At 37.1% G+C, this 18,160-nt stretch overlaps 3 protein-coding genes across 7 annotated transcripts; 2 read left to right on the forward strand and 1 right to left on the reverse strand.

The window, feature by feature from the left end:
* Nucleotides 1-1,368: 1,368 nt before the first annotated feature.
* On the forward strand, nt 1,369-5,289 carry LOC137717709 (putative magnesium transporter NIPA9). 2 transcript variants are annotated; one of them, XM_068457160.2, is made up of 9 exons: nt 1,369-1,663; nt 1,861-1,959; nt 2,112-2,241; nt 2,364-2,452; nt 2,555-2,611; nt 2,698-2,756; nt 3,038-3,158; nt 3,293-3,441; nt 4,815-5,289. In XM_068457160.2, the coding sequence occupies exons 1-9, from the start codon at nt 1,553-1,555 to the stop codon at nt 5,020-5,022; spliced, it is 1,023 nt and encodes a 340-aa protein (XP_068313261.2). In that variant the 5' UTR covers nt 1,369-1,552; the 3' UTR covers nt 5,023-5,289. The 2 variants fall into 2 exon arrangements, with proteins under 2 accessions (XP_068313261.2, XP_088554933.1); XM_088698807.1 differs by lacking the exon at nt 1,861-1,959 and having other exon boundaries at nt 1,422-1,663.
* A 2,260-nt stretch (nt 5,290-7,549) lies between these two features.
* On the reverse strand, nt 7,550-9,882 carry LOC137717574 (cytokinin riboside 5'-monophosphate phosphoribohydrolase LOG8). The gene is made up of 8 exons (XM_068456983.2): nt 9,754-9,882; nt 9,454-9,632; nt 8,783-8,880; nt 8,647-8,677; nt 8,308-8,407; nt 8,162-8,232; nt 7,933-8,076; nt 7,550-7,803 (listed from the first exon to the last, which is right to left on the reverse strand). Exons 2-8 carry the CDS (start codon nt 9,562-9,564, stop codon nt 7,681-7,683), a joined length of 678 nt encoding a protein of 225 aa, XP_068313084.2. The 5' UTR covers nt 9,565-9,632; nt 9,754-9,882; the 3' UTR covers nt 7,550-7,680.
* A 4,582-nt stretch (nt 9,883-14,464) lies between these two features.
* Nucleotides 14,465-17,856, forward strand: LOC137717573 (mitochondrial carrier protein CoAc1). 4 transcript variants are annotated; one of them, XM_068456982.2, is made up of 8 exons: nt 14,484-15,523; nt 15,708-15,790; nt 15,889-16,096; nt 16,207-16,339; nt 16,515-16,699; nt 16,877-17,005; nt 17,349-17,470; nt 17,713-17,856. In XM_068456982.2, exons 1-7 carry the CDS (start codon nt 15,329-15,331, stop codon nt 17,451-17,453), a joined length of 1,038 nt encoding a protein of 345 aa, XP_068313083.1. In that variant the 5' UTR covers nt 14,484-15,328; the 3' UTR covers nt 17,454-17,470; nt 17,713-17,856. The 4 variants fall into 4 exon arrangements, with proteins under 4 accessions (XP_088554930.1, XP_068313083.1, XP_088554932.1 ...); XM_088698806.1 differs by having other exon boundaries at nt 14,491-15,523; nt 15,961-16,096; XM_088698804.1 differs by lacking the exon at nt 17,713-17,856 and having other exon boundaries at nt 14,465-15,523; nt 17,349-17,666.
* The last annotated feature ends 304 nt before the right edge of the window (nt 17,857-18,160 follow it).

Here is an 18,160-nt window from a genome sequence, read left to right on the forward strand (position 1 = left end):
AATTCCCTTCCATGTGAGTTATACTAGTTTATAATAAAATACTTTGAAACCTAGTGAATCAAATTACTGTGAAGTGAAAAGTAACAATAACAAATGGGTAATTGGAGGATTGAAGTTTGTGACTTCTTCATGGTTGGTTGAAGTGTCAAAAACCAAACTCTTGTTGCTGACAATGACTGCAACAAGTAGAAGAAAGCTTTTATGAGAAAAAGACTTTGCTAGTTGGTGGGTGGGTTTGGGTTAGTCCTTTTCTTAAGGAACTCCACCAAATACCAAACCAGAGATTCAGTCTCATGAAGAACATGATATGGCCAGAAAGTGCCTGTAATTAGCTGCTGCTTTTATCGTTGTCTCAAATAATTTGCTTAATTTGCAAAGGACTTGTAGTCATTTGATGTTCCGCATTCGATTCCTTAGATGTACATAAAAAGGATTTTACTTAATGTAGTTTTCTGCTTAGTAATTATGATATACTGAATTATGCAGTTGCAAGTCGAACTCAAGACATGTTGACCTTTCATTATATCACACAGACATTAAATTACAAAGGAACCAACACTTTAATGTAATTTTAAATATGAACTAACTTTTAATTTAATGGTATTTCTATTACAACTAGTGAATGAAATCTCAAGTTTGAACCACTTGTCTCTATTAGTTTATTTTATTAAATCTCTACTAATTAATAAAACACTCATTGTCAACCAAAATCCTCTGAAATTATCAGTTTAACCTTCTAATTAAAACAGAACATGAATAAGAAATATGGGCATAAATGTAATTTCACAAAACCAAATTTTGTTTTTTTTTAAAAAAAGCATCACCTTACATGTAATTCTAACATATCTCTAACTAAAAACAAAAAACTTCTCACATTCTCTATCACTCTCTTCCTCTCTCCTTCTATTTCAAAAACAAAAACAAAAAAAAATTTCTCACACACTTTGTGTGTGCTCATATACTAGTTTTATTAAAAAAAACAACAAAATTGGATTCCACATATAGCTCTTTATTTTTTACCATCAAATTGAATAAATCAAATAAAAACAACGTAACTAAAAAATAGTATGTATGAGGAGAAAAATAATGTGTTTTTCCCATCCCTTCAAAAAAACGAAGGATTGTTGACTTGGGGCTTGGGGTTTCTATATGACAATTCATCCTGGGTTCTTTACTGAAAATATCCGAATGGTTCCAATTTTTTATAAATGGCACTATTCATACACCGCTTTTACTTTTTCACATACTTCTTTAATCTATGTTATTTAATCTCTTCAATTCATCCTATGTGATACGGTAACAAATACAAATTATTTACCCAACTAATTGTAAAACAGATAATTAGATAAAAATCTCCCTCTCTCCAGCGCACATGTTCAGTAATTTAATTCTTATTTCTTCAATCCCCTGGCGTTTGCCAGAACTGTATTGCTGTTATGTCCCAACTAATCTTTTCTTGTTTAAATCTAAACCCAAACCCAAAACAGTAACGACACAAAATCAAAGATTCAATTTTGACTGGTTTTAGAGAGAGAGAGAGAGAGAGAGAGGGATGTGGGAGTCGATCTTCCTAACGCTGGTGGCGACGGCCGGAAATAACATCGGCAAAATTCTTCAGAAGAAGGGCACCGTCATTCTTCCTCCTCTCTCTTTCAAGCTCAAGGTAGATAATCCCTCATTTTTTGCCTGCCCAATTTGCCCTTTCCGATTCCGTGATTGCTGTTCGAATCCCAATTTGTAATCTTGGAATTGAATTCCGGGATTTCATTTCCAAATGGGAATTGGGTTCGTTTCAAATTCCCGATTTTTCAGGATTTACAACAAAATTTCAAATTTTTTTTATGTGTTGTGCGTTTGCAGGTGATCAGGGCTTATGCTTTGAACAAAGCATGGCTGATAGGTTTTCTGATGGATATATTTGGAGCTTTGCTAATGTTGAGAGCATTGTCCCTAGCACCTGTAAGTGCTTCAACTCGAAAGTTCCGATTTTTCGATTATTTTTTTTAGTTTCGGTTTTTAGGGTAATTTTTATTGTATTTTGTTCATCTATTTGGTGGTTGGAGTTAATGGAATGCCACATTTTGGTGAATGTTGGATGATGTAATTTTCAGGTGTCTGTCATACAACCAGTTTCCGGGTGTGGACTTGCGATTCTCTCAATCTTTTCCCATTTTTATCTGAAGGAAATGATGAATGCTGTTGACTGGATGGGGATTACATTAGCAGGCATTGGCACTATAGGTAACGTAAGTTCTTCATAATTCTTGGAAGTTCAATTGTCTTCGATGGGAACTGTTGCATTACTAGCTTTTGACCGTGTGTTTTGTTTTAAGAATGATCAGTGTTAGATTTTGTATTTGTAGGCGTTGGTGCCGGAGGTGAGGAGCAAAAGGCTTCCGCAATATCTGTGTTTCATCTACCATGGTTGGCAATTGTAGTCGCCTTCTTGTTTGTAGGTACCTAACCTTATGCCGTGCATCATCTAATGTTTATAGTTGAACACTTGGATTTATGCAATCTAATGATTCTAACCCTGCAAAGCATCTTTAAATAGGCCCTCCTTAATGGGTGGCTACGCATCTACAGACGTCAACGCAAAAAACAGGAGTTGGTAAGCTGTTTACTTCATTTTCGTCTATCTTTAGTGTTTGAGTATGGTACCCACTACCAGTTCACTGATATATGCTTGTGGTACAGATGGAATATGAAGTTGTTGAAGAAATTATCTGTGGCTTGGAATCTGGCATTTTGTTCGGGTATGATTCCGTCCAGCACTAGTATGCATTAACATGTTTCTTATCATATATAGATTCATCTCTCTCATCCTTCAATTCTAGGAGGGAAATTATTAAAAAGCATGTAGAGTTATAGTTGTGCATGCTAGTACATGTCAATGATGTGTTGAGCATGTCCGTTGGGTGTACTTTATGTCACAAACGATAGATAGTTTAAGTATTGTTGACTTGAATCATGAAGCTGCTGTTGTTGTCAAGCCACGTTTAAAATCATAATGTAATTATCACACATCTTATTGCAGGATGGCATCTGTAATATCGAAGATGGGATTTGTATTCTTGGAGCAGGGTTTCCACAGCATACTGGTTCCGATATGTGTCATAATCAGCATATGTTGTAGTGGTACAGGGTTTTATTATCAGGTGCGTTGAATACTTTACTCAGTTCATAGTTTCATATCAATGTGTTCTCGTAAACTGAAGTCGGTCCCATGAAATGCATTTGTAGTTTCATAAGTTAGTTATTGTCGTTGTTAATGAGTTATATCTTTTGACAGACTTGGGGCTTAAAGCATGGGAGGGCAATAGTAGTGTCTACATGTGCTGCTGTGGCATCAATTGTGACTGGTGTTCTTGCTGGAATGCTTGCTTTGGGTGAAAAATTGCCTTCAGCACCAACAGCTCGTCTTTCACTGATGCTTGGATGGTAAATTAAGATAGCTATACTGACTTATTTGCTCGCTTTTTTAATATTTCAAGCTTTCAAAATCTTAGTTTTGGGCCTGAGGACTCTTTAAGAGCAGTTCCACCGTGTGCTCCAGCCCGAGGGACAGGCGCAGGAACAGGGCCATATAGCCTGAGTGATGAAGCCCAACGTGTGCTGGCAAGCGAGCACGAGCGGGCTCGAGGGAGAGGCCCGGCGATTCGTGCCGGCCTAAGCGCCCGAAGGGGATGCCTGATGTCAGCCACAATATAAAAATATAAAATATTAATAAAAAATTAAAACCCAGTAGGCTTCGAACTCCGGCCGGAGTTCGTCGCCGAGGGTGATGATACACTCACAGACAAATGGCAGAGACTAAACCCAAGGGTTTCAACTCGAAACACATCAAAAACCAGAGAATAACTCAAGCAATTGAAGTAGGGCAATAACCTCATCTGGGTTTGAGCAATGGAAGCTCGGCTTCAATGGTGTATCACCCAAATGGTGCTCTGATGATGCATGCAAGGATATATTCGAGTTCCTCTCATTCAGGGGATTGAGATTTTAGAGTTTGTTAGTTTGATTTGGTTTGGTTTCGAAGAAGAGGAAGGATGAGAGCTCTCAGAGCTATAGAAAGAGAATGAGAGAGATTAAAGAGAGAGAGAGGTTTCATAAATGAGGGGGAATGGTTGCGTCGGTAGAGAGAGAGAGAGAGAGAGAGAGTGTGTGAAGGAAATGAGAGAGAAGGCTAGGTGAGGTGAGGGAACCGGTCAAATGAAGAGTGTTCTGGAAAAATATAAGAGTGTTCTAGAAAAAAATGAAAAGGAAAAGGAATAGGAAAAAGGAAAAAGGAAAAAAATTAAAAAATTATTTTGTATTATTTTATAAATAAAAATATACTAATATTTTATTGTCAATTGCCAGGGCTATTCGTGTAGGGGTGAAGATGCAAAAGGCAGTTACTGTTTATTAAGGGAAATTACTGTTCACTGGGTGGATTAAATAGTGGATAGCCCTAGGGGGCCTTAGACACGGTGGAACTGCTCTAAACCAGATGGTTTTGACGTATGGTGTATGTGGAATGATTCATCAGCTATCGTGATTCATTTAGGAAACCTGATTAGCACTTTCGTGAGATGAAAAATTCATTTAGGAAATCTATCAATTTCCCAACACTTCTTTTTTTAGTTTGGTTGAATCCCTTTACGGTGTCCAGAGTTATTATATTGTTGGCTTGCATACATATTGCGTAGAATTTATACTGATTCTCCTCCTCATTCTCATTCTCTACTTGCAAAAACTCTGTTCACGTTGTTTGAGGTGCTGAAATATGGAATTTTTCTGTGAAGTTTACTCCAAATTATTTTCTACCACAGGTTACTCATAATTGTCGGTGTGATTTTGCTTGTGAGCTCAACACGGCTGATGCGACTCCTTCCTCGACCATTACGACAACTTTTACAGAGTGGCGTTGATCAGAGGAAATCCGGGACTATCCGTGTTAGGGATGGAAGCCCGAGCACTGTTGTTCAGGCAGCAACTCTGCATCATTTGATACCAACTGCTTCGAAAGAGAAGGCTTGATGTGATGGCATCGGAGAGGTTGTATATGCATAAAGTATCTCACATCGGCGGACTTGCAAGTTACGAGAAGCAACTCCCTTTGGTTTAGGCAAAAGCTGGTGTATAGTAGGGTATGCTTACTACATCAGAGGGCATGAGTTTTTGACATCATTCCTCTTGGGATAAATCTTTACACCGTATTTCATGAACATTTGATGTCTAACTTTTTGCTCGATTTGGTACACATATATCTCACTGTTTATCAATCGCAGTTCGTTTTCATGAAAACGGTGTACCTTTCATCGCCATATGATTTCTTCGCCCCCAAAGTATAAACATGAAATTTATACTTTGAAAAGGGGAGAGAGATTCCACTAGACTAATAGTTAGTTGGTTCGAAGATAGCTCTCTGATTTTTGTAAGTTTTCGCCTCTTTTCGCCTTTTCAATTGCAATGCCTGCTTTTCTCTTGGGAAATACTCTCAAATACCATCCAATTTGTTGTCGATATTGTCCCCGCTACCGGGGTTACCTGTACATCTTTAGTAAATAGTCTTATGTATTCTATGATATGACATAAATAAAGTATCAACGTGTCGTCTATACAAGCAATTTGCTACATTATTTGAGAGCTTTCGCTCCTTTTTGTTTCTATAAGAACATTATTGTGATATTTCTTGGAGGTACAGGCAAACACAATGATGATGACAAGGATAATAATGCCATAAACAAGACATGTCAGATCTCTTCCACTAAAATTACTGAATCAAGTGATCTGGATTTTTGAAAATTCATATAACGATAAAAAATTATTATAGTTTTTAAGGAATCAAAATAGATGGGTTGTTAGATGAAATTTCAAAAGCCGGATCACTTGATCAGGTGATTTTGGTGGAAGAGATCCGTTGAAGAATGAGCAGAGAGAAAAGGTTGCCGTAGGACCCAAGTAAATAGTTAGTTACCTCTGCAATCACTTCAGGGGACGACCCCTTACACCCACTTTTAAGGGTTTAGGACCTCTCTTATTGGGACCTGGCTTCTCTGCCTCTCAGTTTTCATACACTCTCATCCCTTTCTATTTGTGCGATCATTGTTAAGCCACGTCAATATTTTATATCATTATTATTTTTTGTCTTATTATCTTTATAAAAAAAATTAATATAAAATGTTAATGTGACTTAACCGTAACTGTACAAATAGAAGAAGATAAAAGTGTATGGAAATTGAGAGAGCAGAGAAGCCAGATCCCTCTTATTGTACGACATAACCCTACACCTGTAGGGGCCCACCATTACTTGGACTTGTGCAATCAACAACTAGTGATATGAATGCATTCTGCAAAACCCCAACACAACCAGGATGGGTAGGGCACAAGTGTCCTGTCACCCACCATATCTAGATGCCCTACTTTTCTATTTGTAGGGAAACTAATCAGAGCCAATCCCACATTCAAAATGTCACTGTGCGGTATCTTAGGCTGGTAAGGCATTTTCGTGACTCGTGTTTAGGGAAGTGATTTCTGTGTGCGTTTTTTTTCTCTCAGCATCACCTTCATTTCTAGCAACTGAGTTGAATAAATCAAAAGGGGTAAAAATAAACAATGAGGTGCAGAAGGAGAAAATGAGTGTACAAAAGTCAGTTCTCTGTTATTAAATTTCTCTCATACCATAACGTTTTTAGCTTGAGAAACTATCACAATAACGTTCAAGATGTAGGTGAATCGTTCTCCTGGCGATTTCCTGAGCATTGCATGTGAGTTGCCAACTTTTACATAAAAAGTTACATGAAGGGCTCTTCTAAAGTAGTAACGTGACAGATCATATGGTTTTTGCCTCCCATGACTGTACTGCTCTGTTTTCTCTCTCTACAGGGCAAAGTTCAGTACCCAAAATGGCCAAACACAACGGAAGGAACGAAGAGAAAAACAGAGACCATGGTCCCCAAGATGGGAAATGGATCCTCTCCGGATTCCTTCCACCAAATCCTCCTCATCAAACAATCCGAACCATTGAAATTTAATTTAACGGCTAAAGTTATTATAACTTTTAAAGTAAGCTCCTGTTTGTAGCTGTTGGATCAAATTTTAAGGACTCAGACTAGTTGATGGGGAGGATTTGATGAAAGGGATCTGAAGAGGATCCCTTTCCCCGAAGATGGATAGCCACTGTCCCAAAAGCAGTTGATAACTTTGCAATACTTTTATTTTCTGACAAGACGATAATTTACGGGCTAAACCGCATCTTCAAAATTGACAAGACATTTTTCTAACCAACTAGCCTAACCTGCATTTTCGAAATTGACAAGACAATAACTTTGGTATAGTTTCAGTATTCAAATTATGACTTGTAGACCAATTAAGTCTAGCAAGAACCTCTTTGTGGGACCTTGCAGAACTCAATGACTTAAGACAGAAGCTATGATTTCTAAACTTAACTAAAAATATAAGCTGCAGAATAAAAGTTTTGGGATGGCTAAGTTCTGCACTATTTAGAACTGTAACAACTTCCTTCCGTTTCAATAGATCATGAACGAAAGTATGCAACGAAAGATGGAATAAATTCACTTGAAATCGAATTACCGCTGCGAAAAAGCACATGGAAAGGAGAGGTCCATGGCCTCATGGAAATAGTTTCTTCCACACAACTAAAGTATTGATGAATCACAGCAGGAAATAATTAGTCTAGGTGAAAGAATTATTGCCGGTAACAGTTTCACCTTGCGTGTTCTTGGCTTGACTTTTACCGAGTTGCTCCTTTTTCCAGCTTTCATGAGAAGCAACATGGTCATGGGAAGGAATGTATTGCTGCCAAAGCACACATTGTCAACTTTATCAAGGCTTCTGTTTTGTTTTGGAATTCAAAACCATTTCTTCGATTAATAAACGAGTAAGCTCACTCATCGACAGGATAGAAAAGTCGGGTTATCACTATACCTCCATCTTCTGAACAAGTTCTTTGGCTGTTGGAGCAGAGACAACTATATGCCGAGCACCTGGCTTGATGAATCCTTCTTCGACACCATTGTCAAATAGCGCAAGCAAGGTATTATAGTACCCATCTACATTAAGCAAACCAACCTGGACAGAGTAATATCTAAGTTACACATTCAAAATTAGTAGGAGTTTATCATAACATTTTCAAGAACGGAAATTGATGCATTACCGGCTTCATGTGAATCCCAAGTTGCGCCCATGTTATTATCTCCAACAGCTCTTCCATAGTTCCATATCCTCCTGAAACCGAAATTAACAATGTACTAAGCACGAGCATTTTTTAAACTTTTTAGTGAGAATTTGCGATGTAATTACCAGGAAGAGCAATGAAGGCATCAGCCGCTTGAGCCATCAAAGCTTTGCGTTCATGCATGTTTGCAACTGTTCTTACTTCTCCAACGGATGGACCAGATATCTGTCAAAGTTATCCGTAACATATCTTTTAAAACCGAGATAATAAAAGACCATGAGCAATTTCTTCCCCGAATCCACTAAGAACGTGTACGATGACCCCGTTTAAAATTGAAAACTTCACATCAAACATTTTCAAGAATTGAGGGGGAAAAACAGCATGAAATCAATCAAGAACAGTGGAATTTACAAAATGACTAGCGAAGACGAGGATAATATCAGTATATAGATATATAGAGATACCTCAAGAGGCATGAGAGCTTTTGGAATGACCCTGCATGTAAAAAGCAGGTAAGATTTTACTGGAGCGACATTTTTATGATCAACAGAGACATTGTTTGCATTAGTAATTCAAAGCAAAAGTTTCATTTATATATACCCAAGAACATGGCAACCTCCTTCATACACTGTGTGCGATATCAAACCCATCAACCCGACACTTCCCCCGCCATACACCAAATCTATCTTCCTTTTCACCTGCAATATCCACCAACAAAAGTAAACAAGTAATTCCCAGATCATCTTCTAGGGGAAAATTAAGCATCGAAAACAAACGCGTATAAATTCCTTAGTCAATGCATCTGCATAAAGATATACACTTTGCAAAAGTGCTTAATATTCCTGACCAGAAATCACAGCACACGAATAGTCCCAGTGGTGATTAGCAAACAGAACAAACCCGGTTCGAGGAGAGAAACTTCCATGAAACATACTGAATATATCTTCCCCCCTCCCTCTCATCCGACTAGAGAGAGATAAAGAGAAAGGGGTATACAACACGTGATAGGCAAGTTTTTCGCCGTTTCAAGGCATTACAGAATACACAGCCATTTGACAACTCTAAACTAAACAAATCAACAAGAAGCTCTTTTGTGAAACCCATTATCCGTAAAAACACCAAAAACCCATCAAAAAGAAACTCAAGGTGGATTCAAACTCATCAAAGATTACATCTTTATACCAAAAAACGCTGCACTTAAACAGCAATAAACACGATTAAACAAAGATTAAGCAAAGAGAGTGTAAAAAGTTGAACAAAAGCAGTCATACCAGTTCATTACCCAACTCCAGAGTAGCATCGCTGAACACTTTTCTGCGGCCAGAGTTGCTTCCACAGAACACACAAATCCTCCTGAACTTGCTGCTTTTGCTCTCTTCCATTCACAAAGTCTGCAACTTTTTTTTTCACACTTTTTGGGGTCAATCCAGCATCATTTATCAAAAAAGACCTGAAGGCAAGAAAAACCGAGGCAAATGGGTAAGTTTTATGCAGATTATATGTTATTTTAACGGCAAAAGCACGAAACTTTATGCAAAATCGATGGAGGAAGAGAGAGAGGGAGAGCATACGCGAGGGGTTCTTTGAAAGGACAAATGGGTTGATCCTAAAATTGGTATAAAATCAATCAAATTGGTGCGCTTGTTGGGTTTTATGTATCCGGTGAGTGAAGCACGGATAACCCACATGCTCCATTCCCTTTCTAACCCGACGTCATTTTGTCTGGAATTACAAACCGAACACGGTATATTATCATCGTAACGTTTTATTTAATAATATAATGTTACGTGACTCGTTTTATTTAAGTTGTTCTCGTATTTATGAATTAATTAAAATTATAAATCAGCAAATAAAATAAACTTACAGTGGTGAATTGATGCTATGAATAGAAGTTTTTTATTTATTTATTTCTCTGCGTCTCGAGTTCAAACCATCTACAAAAGCTTCGGTGTGTTATTTAATATTGAAATAGTTAATTTGAAAACTTATTTTTTACGTCAAATAAAATAAAATAATTAGAATTATATTCGTGAAGATTTGGGAGAAGACAGATTAGTGTAGACTTGGCAAATAGCTGGGACTGTTAATTATACTCCAAATATTGGCGGGCTTTGACTTCTACTTAACAATATTTTTATTGTTAATTAAATTAAACCCTTTTTTAATGGAGATTAATTTTGACAGCCGCGTGTTTTGTATTTGTTGTATGCCAATATTTTTGTAGCGACGTGAATGACATGTAAGCACAGTAACTTTAGTTTTAATTTATTTCGGCTTTTTAATCAAAATAGTTTCTGAGGTTGACATAATTCTTTACCTTAGTCTCTCTTATTTAAAATTGGTAGAAGTTTATTCATTTGGTGGGCTTGTTGTGCAAAGTCCTCAGAAGACCTTCACATGTATAGTTTCCGGACTCGAGTGATGATGGGACCACCTTGGTCCCTATTTCCATCCAGCCTTGCTTGAGATTGTCCACGACCAATCATTTTGGTCATTCCGTAAAAAATCTCAGTTAAATTGAGGGTATTTTTGTCTTATCAACCCCTTCACTTGTACGGGTGGTTCCTTCATTATAACAAAGATATTTCAAAATGAGCAAAATGATTGACGATGGACTACTTCTATTGAGTTTAAATCTCAAGACCAAATTGAGAAGTTATGGCAATCTCATGGACTATTTTAATTAAAAATAAGTTTTGATTACATACCAAAAAAATAACATTATGATCACATACAATATCACGTGAATACTAACTAACTTGACTCTTTTTTTTTTCTTTTTTTTTTTTATTTGGAATTCATTAACTTGACTCGTTTGAGCAATACTTTTTACATACATAAAATTTTAATTTGACACATGTACAAAAGTAACTCGTTAAAATTACAAAACGAAATTACGCGCATAAAGCGTTTCCGTCTCACAGTCCATACTTCATAGCAATAAAGAATAGTGGATGCACAATTTCAATTTGTCTTTTGTTCTGTTATGAATGCATGTGTGTCGACATGAATTATAAATCAAATGGAAGACAATCAAAGTTTAAAGTTAAGTTGATTGGTTGGCCTAAAAGGAAAAGGAAAAAAAAAGTTGATTTGCTACCTTTGTTTGGTTGGTGCTTTGATGTCAAATCTTTCATACATGGTGAGTTATTAGGGTTAGCTCAAGTGGCAACTGGACGTGAAAACAAAATGAAATAAAGCGTTTTTGAGTTTAGTACCTTTTAAAGTAACAACAAAAATATCTTCGTTTTTATTTATAGTGTTTAAATTTGGACGGATTATTAAGAAGATAAGAATGTACAATTTTATATTTTCCGCAATCGCATTAAGCTTAAGGCTCATTTGAAAAATACGATCTCAGCATTTTCAAACATGGGAACAAAAATTTCTCATCCTCCCCCACTAGAAGTGAACATCAAACATTTGCCTACAATAAATTTACTCACAAAAGGCCCTTCGAGATGTTTGTGTTGTTACTTTTCCTCTTATTTACAATGCATGGATATGGACACGGAGATACGACATGACATAAGAATATATTAAATTTATAAGAATAATTGTTGTATGACCACAAAAGAATACAACGCGACATGACACAGGAATACGAAGGGATACCACCGTGTCCATGCATTATAACCTCTCATTTCCTAAACTCAAGCATTCTGTTTCGTATCCTTCTAATGACTTTCTTTCGGGAACTCCATTGTTGTTTTCTCAGGAAAGAAACATCAAACCATACAACATTGTGGAAAAGAAGGGACCCCTTTTGAATTCAAACCGAAGATTCAAACCAAAAGGGGCCTAAAAGCAGAAGATCAAACCACAGAAAAACATGGAAAGAACTTAAACATTTTGCAAATTTGCAACCATATTTCCCAATTTGTTTTTGATGTTTGAGTCCTCCTCATGGGAAGAAGAATTTCCACAGATGAGACAAACCTGCTAATCCATCCGTTGCTATCTTTGTCTTTCTTTGCCGCTGCCATGGCCGCCACCTTTGCCATAATCACGGCTCTTTGTAGTTTTCGAAGAAAATCTTCTCCGCCCCCTTCTGAATCCCCTGCTTCTAAGGAAGCAGAGGAATCCGATGCTTGCAATGTGCAAACATCGGAAGCTGCATTGGCGGAGACGGGGAACAAAACACCTCAACAAGATTTGGAAAGAGATCAAGAAAATGAGGATCCAATGATGAGTAAAGAGCTGCCTTTGCCTCCAAGAATGAAGAACTCAGGACAACTTTATTCAGGACAGCTTTATTCCGGCAACCTCGACATGAAACCTAAATTGAAAAAGTCTGCTTCCGAGCGAAGGCTCTTCTCGAATTTGAGCATTAAATTGCCACGAAGCTTGTCGATGGCACGAAAAGATAAGGTTAAGGAAGAGTACAACAAGCGAAAGAACGGAAAGTTGAAGCCGGAAGACTCAATCTGGATGAAGACGATCATACTAGGTGAGAAATGTAAAGTACCTGATGAGGATGAAGCTGTGATATATGATGCTAAGGGGAGGAGGATTCCGGCTTATCGCCCAAAAAGTAGGCAATCCTCCTTCATTGATCCGAACGCATTACCGGACCAAAGAATGAAAAGAGTAGAAGTAGAAAACAAAATTAATCAAGAGGCCGAGCACAAAAAAGAAAACAAACACCAAGAAAGTGATCAAGAACATAACGATGAGGATAATTAAGGTCAAATGTACATTTTTTATGTTAATTATTTGTTTATCTTGGAGTGTATAGTTTCATTTGTTTGTTTTGTTTTCGATTTGATTTTTTTTTTCTTTTTTTTTTTTGGTGATGATCGGCCGATTTGATATTATGTTAAGATTTCAGGCAGACAGTAAAAGATGAACTTACATAGTTGAACTTCCCAAGCCTCATTTAGAATTGATCCCAAAATTAATTAGAAAGTCTCATTGAAGGTGTGAAATTAAAAGCCATGGTATTCTCAAATTTTCTATTAGATTTGATCCCACACATTGGGATTGGGATCTTTGATGTTTGTATCATGCAAAGTTTCGATAATTTTGTCTTGGGTTTGATTTCTAGCATTGATGAATCACATGATGATGACCAATGTAATGCTGAAATGCCTTTGTCAATATTTTCGATCTCTAGAAAGTGACTAACATGGCAAAATCACCTGCAAGTCTCTTAAAAAAAAAAAAAAAAAAAAAAGTTACAATAATCATGTTGCCTCAGTATCAAACATGTAAACAAAACAGCTTAAGCCTCAATCTGCATTTCCAATAAAATTCTCAAAGCAGACAGGAATAACTTATTATGAAATAGTTCACATAATATTCTGATTTAATAATATAATATCATGTGTTAAAACTTACTCATATTATTATCCTATCAAAATGAAACGACACGATAACTGACTTTGTTGAAAATCCAATTCCATATAAGTCATTATCCAAGAAGACAAGATATTGAGCATAAAGCATCATATTAACGTAGAACCTTATTATTTGTATGGATTCCCTTCCCAATAAAAAATATTAGCTGGCTTGATACATCTGCATGTATATATAATTTGAAGTAATGTTTATCATTTTATTTATGAATTTAAATTTTAAAATTTATATCTATTTACTAAACAGATTTTGAAATTCAACTTTATTTAACGGTAATAAATATAATGACAAACATCATCATCACTTGACCATAGTGAACAAAAATATTCCCTATATGATTTTCAACTTCAATCACTCAAGTCTAACACGTGGTGAGATTAGTTTCGATGTGAGTTTATATTCATTCACATCTGCAATTTGTATGAGTCACAAATTCCAAAGACTTATTCATTTGCACAACTAGGCTTGTTTGAGACTGCCTTTGTAAAAAACATTGCTTATTATAAGTAGAAAATAATTTATAAGGACAAGGATTCTGCCCTCTCACTTTCAATGCTCTCTTATTTTGTGTGATCACGGTTAAGTCATGTCAATATTTTATATTGTTGTTTTTTATATAGATAATAAGACAAAAATAAATAGTAATATAAAATATTAACGTAATTTAACCGTGACCACACAAACAGGAGGACATCGGAAGTGGGAATGCAGACAATCTTTATCCTTCTTTTAAAAGCATTTAAAAGTGCTTTTCGAATAAGCATATTACACGTGAATTTTCATTTACCTAAAAAAAAAGAAAACTCTATTTTCAATTCAGCAGAGGGTACACCTAAAACTCCACGTGGACAAAGACTAGGGACGGATCAGTGTAGTCACATGTACACAATTCCCACCAATCACGCACTCCCTCCATTTTTCCTTATTTTCCCTTTAAATATTTAACGCTTGTTGGGAAGAAAGAGAAAGAAACAAAGGGGGGAGAGAGAGAGAGAGAGAGAGAGAGAGAAGTCAGGTTACCGTCGACAGAGGATTCTGAGAAAGTCCGAGGAAACCTCTCCGTCTCCTTTCTCCTCCCGGAGACGGGCACTTGATTCATTCATTTCCAACATCATAGGACCATCAAGAAAACATCATATATTTTTGCTAAATTCCAAATCATTCGTGCCCGCTCTTCTCTCTCACCCGAATCTTCTAATTCCAATATTCCTGGTAGGTTTCCAATTCCCTCTTGGATTCCTCCTCCTCCATTTCCTGTTTCAAACAAAACCCACAAATCCGATTCCTTTTTGCAAACCAAAAGGCTGCGTCTTTCGATTGGATTAAAGGGGTTTCGGTTGTTTGGAATTTTGGGTCTCTTACCGAAGGAGAGACCTTTGATGGGTTGCGTGTGATTTTCGATTTCGTTTATGTTTCATGAGTGTTTGATCTTAGGATTTTTCGATAGTTTTCGGTTCGGGGGTTTGTGATTGATTCAATTGGGAATTGCTGTAATAATTGAAGGGGAATTTTGAGTGTTTTGGTGGTGTGGTTGCCCGGTCAGATTTATATCCTTGAATGTATCTTGTCATCACTGCGGTGGAGGATCGGTTTCTGAGTGTGCCCGACTCGATTCGGGGTGTTCTCAGGCCATTTTACCTGCCCATTGAGCAAAAGGCCGTCTCGTTTTGTTTTCCGAGAGATAGATGGGATAAGGAGTTCTTCAAGTTGCAGGGCGGATAATAACTTACTTGTCGAATTTACGAAAGGTTCTGGCTTTGGTGGTTGTTTTGTTTCGAGGAATTTGAGATGGGTTCGACGCAAAGGTCTACCTTGCCTAGTAATGTGGCGGAATTGGTTGATGCTTCCCCATCAAACGGCCAAGAGGTTTCGTACATTGGTAGCATGCCGGTTTATGTTAGGGAGTTGATTGCCGGTGGCGCTGCTGGTGGATTCGCTAAAAGTGCGGTTGCGCCGCTGGAAAGGACCAAGATACTCTTGCAGGTGAGGCATTTAACAAGCTCCATGTTTTTCGAGGCTAATTAGTTTAGTATATAGTGAATGGATGTTTGAGGAGTTTTTTCATTGTGAATAATTCTGCTCGGATATGTTTCTATTGCCTTTTCTTCATGCTAGGCATCTCGTTGTTATCTGCTCAATTTCTGCATTTGTTTTCATGTACTTATAGACAAGAACAGAGTTCCGCTCTCTCGGAGTGTGGCAATCTCTGAAGAAGATATTCCAGCACGAAGGTGTTCGAGGATTCTACAAGTAAGTTAGACTTGAAAAATTACTGTTTAAGTTTCGATATCAAACTTTATACATGTCGCTAGAACAATTATTTTCGAACTTTCTTATCTGTTTTTCAGAGGAAATGGAGCAAGTGTTGCTCGAATTATTCCTTATGCAGCCTTACATTACATGACATATGAGCAGTACAGGTGTTGGATCTTGAATAACTATTCTGCTTTAGGATCAGGGCCTCATATTGATCTTTTAGCCGGTGCAGCAGCCGGAGGGACAGCAGTTTTATGCACTTATCCCTTGGACCTAGCTCGCACCAAACTTGCTTATCAGGTCAGTGTCTTGCATATGTCTTATCTGTACCTTTTTCTTTTGTGTCAAAAACGATTTTTGTAATAGTTCATTGATTCATTGTTTAATCTATTTTTGTTATGGTTTTACAGGTTGTTAATACCCGAGGAAACATTAATTATGGCATGAAAGGCACCCACCATCAAATTGTTTATAAGGGCATAAGGGACGTGCTTTCAAGTGTTTACAAGGAGGGGGGCTTCCGTGGTCTCTATCGAGGTGTAGGTATGCATTTGCTTCTCTAATTATGATGTGGCAAAACCATTTGTCACCACATTCTGTGTATCTCATAGCTGAGTGTTCTGCTAAGACTTTACTGATTGGAGGTGCCGTTTATTCATACGTGATGCAATATAATGGACAAGCTAATATTAACTTGGAGCTTCTTTTACTTGATCAGGCCCAACACTCACCGGAATACTCCCCTATGCTGGTTTAAAGTTCTACATATATGAGGAACTTAAACTGCATGTTCCTGAAGAGTATGAAAAGTCCATTGTGATGCGTCTTTCTTGTGGAGCTTTGGCTGGGTTATTTGGGCAAACTCTAACATATCCATTGGATGTTGTTAGGAGGCAAATGCAGGTATCGCTTTGTCAATGTTATTTATAATTTTGCAAGTGTAGATTCGTTTTCTCCCTTCTGCCTTTTAAATTATTAGATGTTTGTTGTGAAATGAAGTTTGTTGCAATAAGGAGCACGGAGTCATAAGGTTATAAGACATTTAATTTGGATTTTCACATATATTGTGGGATGTTACAGGTCGAGAATCTGCATTCTTCAGATCAAGGTGGTGTTAGGTACAGAAACACAATGGACGGTCTTAAATATATTATCCGTAATCAAGGATGGAAAAAGTTGTTTTCCGGCCTAAGTGTTAACTATATCAAGGTGATTTCTTATTCTCTTTGTGTCAAATCAGTATACTTTGTCAGAATTTCAGATTTGATTGAGCGTGCTTTTGTGAGGATAAATTTGTGTTTTTGGTTCTCTGTTGATACTTCAATTAGGTATTTTTCTTTATGCTTTTCTTAAGGATAGATTCAATAGAGATTTTAGGGAAATAAAACGCCTACGTTTTCATTGGATTGTGATGCATCTTTCCCGTTATTCCATTGCATTTGAAGTAGAAAGTTAATAGCTTTAAGAGTTCACAGTTCATATTATAGCTCTGCTGGTTTCGAGCTTTGGCCATGATTTGTCTTGTTAATGAAAGATTTGTATGTGTTGTCAGATTGTTCCTTCTGTGGCAATCGGTTTTACTGCGTATGACACGATGAAGGGTTGGCTCCACATTCCACCCCATCGGAAAGCCCAATCAATGACTAGTGCGGCATAGCCAGAAATTCAGAATGTGTAAGCTTACAAACTCCACCCAATACTTGGAATCTGGTGCTAATACAAATATTGCGAATTCAGATTCAACCTCTTTGATGAGTAGAAATTGTCAAATTGTACTGTAGTTATCACGGGCTTCTTTTTCGTCAATTCTGAACTGAGAGTATGTGTGTGTGTGCATATATTCAAGCAAATTTCTGTCTCTCCAAGCAAATTTATATCTTGCTTACATCCTTCTCTTTTAACTTCCTTCAACCCAGTGGTCAATAGTCATCTACTGCACGGGAAGTACAAGGAAGAAGAGCAAGATGAGCGTGGATTCTTAAATTCATTTGGATTATTGATTTGCATGTAAAATTTAGCTTAACCTTGGTCATAATATTAATTACCATTTAATTACTGTATTTCAATCTCTGATGCTCTTGTAGCTATGTGGCCATTATGCTTGGATGGGTTGTATTTGATTCAAGTGTTTCCATGATACCTTATTTTGATAGCCGATATTTTAAACTACTTTAATCTTAAGGGTAAGGGGGCGGGGATACAACACACTGACCTACTGACCTAATCTACGCCTGCCTGTTTCCTTGATACCTAGCCTGCACTGAATGGTATGGTACTGGATGATCAATCATTCGCGAGACACGGACTAAAATTCTTCAGTGATTGCAACATTCATGGATTGAGATACTAAAGACACAAGCTTTT

The sequence above is a fragment of the Pyrus communis genome, chromosome 8 (genome assembly GCF_041283825.1).
Source record: "Pyrus communis isolate YQ-2024b chromosome 8, ASM4128382v1, whole genome shotgun sequence".
NCBI classification, from domain to species: Eukaryota; Viridiplantae; Streptophyta; class Magnoliopsida; order Rosales; family Rosaceae; genus Pyrus; species Pyrus communis.

Excerpts from the sequence above, each read along its gene's own strand:
- LOC137717709 (XM_068457160.2), top strand. The coding sequence starts at position 1,553 with ATGTGGGAGTCGATCTTCCTAACGCTGGTGGCGACGGCCGGAAATAAC. Across the intron at positions 2,612-2,697 it reads AACGCAAAAAACAGGAGTTG|ATGGAATATGAAGTTGTTGA; the intron begins GTAAGCTGTTTA and ends CTTGTGGTACAG. Across the intron at positions 3,442-4,814 it reads CTTTCACTGATGCTTGGATG|GTTACTCATAATTGTCGGTG; the intron begins GTAAATTAAGAT and ends TTTCTACCACAG.
- LOC137717574 (XM_068456983.2), bottom strand. The coding sequence starts at position 9,564 with ATGGAAGAGAGCAAAAGCAGCAAGTTCAGGAGGATTTGTGTGTTCTGT. Across the intron at positions 8,881-9,453 it reads TGGAGTTGGGTAATGAACTG|GTGAAAAGGAAGATAGATTT; the intron begins GTATGACTGCTT and ends TGGATATTGCAG. Across the intron at positions 8,408-8,646 it reads AAGCTCTCATGCCTCTTGAG|ATATCTGGTCCATCCGTTGG; the intron begins GTATCTCTATAT and ends TAACTTTGACAG.
- LOC137717573 (XM_088698804.1), top strand. The coding sequence starts at position 15,329 with ATGGGTTCGACGCAAAGGTCTACCTTGCCTAGTAATGTGGCGGAATTG. Across the intron at positions 16,097-16,206 it reads GCACCAAACTTGCTTATCAG|GTTGTTAATACCCGAGGAAA; the intron begins GTCAGTGTCTTG and ends ATGGTTTTACAG. Across the intron at positions 16,700-16,876 it reads TTGTTAGGAGGCAAATGCAG|GTCGAGAATCTGCATTCTTC; the intron begins GTATCGCTTTGT and ends GGGATGTTACAG.